The sequence below is a fragment of the Anarrhichthys ocellatus genome, unplaced genomic scaffold, assembly GCF_004355925.1.
Source record: "Anarrhichthys ocellatus isolate YVR2014 unplaced genomic scaffold, GSC_Weel_1.0 scaffold988, whole genome shotgun sequence".
In the NCBI taxonomy this organism is placed as follows: Eukaryota; Metazoa; Chordata; class Actinopteri; order Perciformes; family Anarhichadidae; genus Anarrhichthys; species Anarrhichthys ocellatus.
This window is the reverse complement of record NW_022280962.1, coordinates 3,651-6,231: the sequence shown is the minus strand read 5'-3', so window position 1 is coordinate 6,231 and position 2,581 is coordinate 3,651. Positions and strand designations below refer to the sequence as shown.

The window sequence follows — 2,581 nt, the reverse complement described above, 5'->3', positions numbered from 1 at the left end:
ACACACACACACACACACACACACACACACACACACACTCCATTTAGAGTCTAATAGAATAAGTCTCTCTCGTTGGCCTTGTGTCTGGCTTCATTAAAAACACTGGGTTTCTGCTCTGGTGTGAAACACACATGCACTCAAACACATTTCCAGCATTCCTTTCTTGCTACTTTTAGCTTTCGTCTACCTTCACTGTGTCCAGTTTTGATTTTAGAGTGTAGGCTTCATCAATTCCACCACAAGATACGAACAGCTAGGGTTGGTCTTTACTGCACAATGGAGTCACCCAATATGTTGTTTGTGACATGTTGCGTGTGCGACATGTGTGTACGAGGTGGGACTCACCGGTTTTACAGTACGGATATGCATTCCAGGCCTCCTCTTTAACCAAAAGAGAACCTTTGGGAGCTATCCGAGCGAGGATATCTGGCACTTTACTGCAGAGACACAAACGTGAATTGAGTATGCACAAACAGAAAAAACACAGATTGAATGTATCTCCACACACACACACACACACACACACACACAGCGTAGCTTAGAAGCATGCTAGCATGTCCAAAGGTAACAAGAAACAGTTTGACACATAACCCTCCGTAAAACTTCTAATTCTGAGATTATACTTATTACTTTTACTTTTGTAAAGGTGCAACAAGCTGGATATCCTGTGTTAATTAGTGAGTTTTAGAGCTTCTGGTTGGTTGATTTCTTTATCTTTGCACAGACAAGCTAGCTGTTTCTTCCTTTTTTCGCACTCTAAACTAAGCTAAGCTAACTGGCTGCTGGCTCGGGGCAACAAGAGTTGTATTTATCTTCTCATCCAACTCTCGGCAATGAAGGACATTTCACAAAATGTCCAACTGTTTGTTTTGTAAGTTAAACCTAAAGACAAATGTTTGATGTGTTGAGATCCTCGTCCACTTTCAGGTCAACGGCACAGTTGTCCTTGTTTGTTTTATTGCTGATTTAGATATCGGTGCCCTAATATCTTGTTTTTCTTATGTTTCTTGCAGCCGAATTGTCCTGCCCATTTCAGTAGACTTGTTTTATTCTATGCCATATAATGTTCCAGATTTAGGTAACGTTTTTAAATTAAACCTAAAGACAAAAGTTTGATGTGTTGACCAATGAGATCAACACATACTTGAACTGTGAAGAAGCAAAAAGACAACGAGTGTAACCGGCGAAAAGCCATAAACCAAACTCCACAACGTTGAGGAGGAACTGTAAACTCATATTTATAGACTACTTTAATGCTTTTCTACAAGCCCTGTAAAGAAAGAAGTCAAGTTTTAAATGTGTTGTAAAGAAACGAGGGTTGAATATCATGTAAACTATTCACTCAAATGAAGATTTAAAAATCAAATTGGCTTTTCTTTGTCAACGTTTGTGACCGTTGTGTCTGAAAAGCTCTGATGGAGTATAACCCACGCCTACCTCTTCAGGTGGTAGATCTTGAGGGTGTACTGCCCCTTCTCTCCGTCCTTCTCGTAGGGCTCGTTGCACTGCACCTCCACACCTTCTCCTCCACCCGTCTCACCCTTACTGGCCTCCGCTACCGCGTACAGCTGACCCACTTGGTACTGGAGGGGGGACAGGAGAGGATGAGCACGGTTAACAGAGTCATACAGTAATGTAGTCAATCAATTTTACAGTCATGAAAGTTTTCCCGTACTGCATACTGATTCATGTTTTGGGCTAAAGGAAGTTTCCAAGAAAAAGCGGATAAATTCAGAGATTTTTGTAGACATTTAAACTTCTCACAGCAGGAAAAATACAAGTGAAACGAATGAAATGCGTCGAAACGACAGAGAAAAGAGTATTTAGAAGCTAAACAGAGATAAAAGGGAGAGTTTCATTCATCAGCTGAACAAACACAGTAATGTTGCTCCTTATCTGCTGGATATTTAAAGAAGTAAAAGTTTTAAAGATTAGATTTTCAATCTTTTTTCAGCACTAAGCCATTGTTGGGCTATAAAGCTCTAAATGCAGCTTTAAGTTATCTAAGAGTCAGAATCTCACCAGATTCTCTTGTGCGGCATATTTGGACAGAAATTTTTTTTTCTTTTCGATTTTAAAAGATGTTCTAAAGTTATTTTATTTATTTCATGTCAGTGAATTAACTCTTCTTGAGAGAATCATGTGTACTTGATAAACGGGACTGTTTTGTTTTTTTAAATAGCTTCTACTACTACTGCTAAGAATAGACGTGTCGTTCCTCACAAATAAAAATAAATACTATACTATATATATATATATATATAATAATAACCCAAGAGAGTTCAAAGACCTCTGTTGAGAATGTGTCATGACTTCAGTTAGCCATTCACTGGAAATCCTTTGGTTTCCCAGACAAAGACTTCAGCCTCAGAAAAGCAGCAAACTCAGCCTTTCCTTAACCTCTCTTCCTCTTCCTCTTCCTCCAACCCTCAAAGCTTAAACCCTTCCTGACTCATGTAAAAGTGCTGTGACATTGGAAAGAGTGACTCACTGGTGTCTCAAACTGGCCAGGCCAGCACACACTAATACTTAAAACACACACACACACACACACACACACACACACACACACACACACACA

The 2,581-nt window shown here is 39.6% G+C and overlaps 1 protein-coding gene across 1 annotated transcript in view; it reads right to left on the bottom strand.

Annotated features, from left to right (window-relative positions):
* Positions 1–2,581, bottom strand: part of LOC116377182 (phosphatidylinositol transfer protein beta isoform-like) — a gene marked incomplete at its 5' end in the record, with an annotated part of 9,483 nt that overhangs the window by 3,805 nt on the left and 3,097 nt on the right. Inside the window, 2 exons of the mRNA XM_031838757.1 lie at positions 346–437; positions 1,438–1,583. Coding sequence (XP_031694617.1) covers positions 346–437; positions 1,438–1,583 — 238 coding nt within the window. The remainder of the gene's footprint in view (positions 1–345; positions 438–1,437; positions 1,584–2,581) is intronic.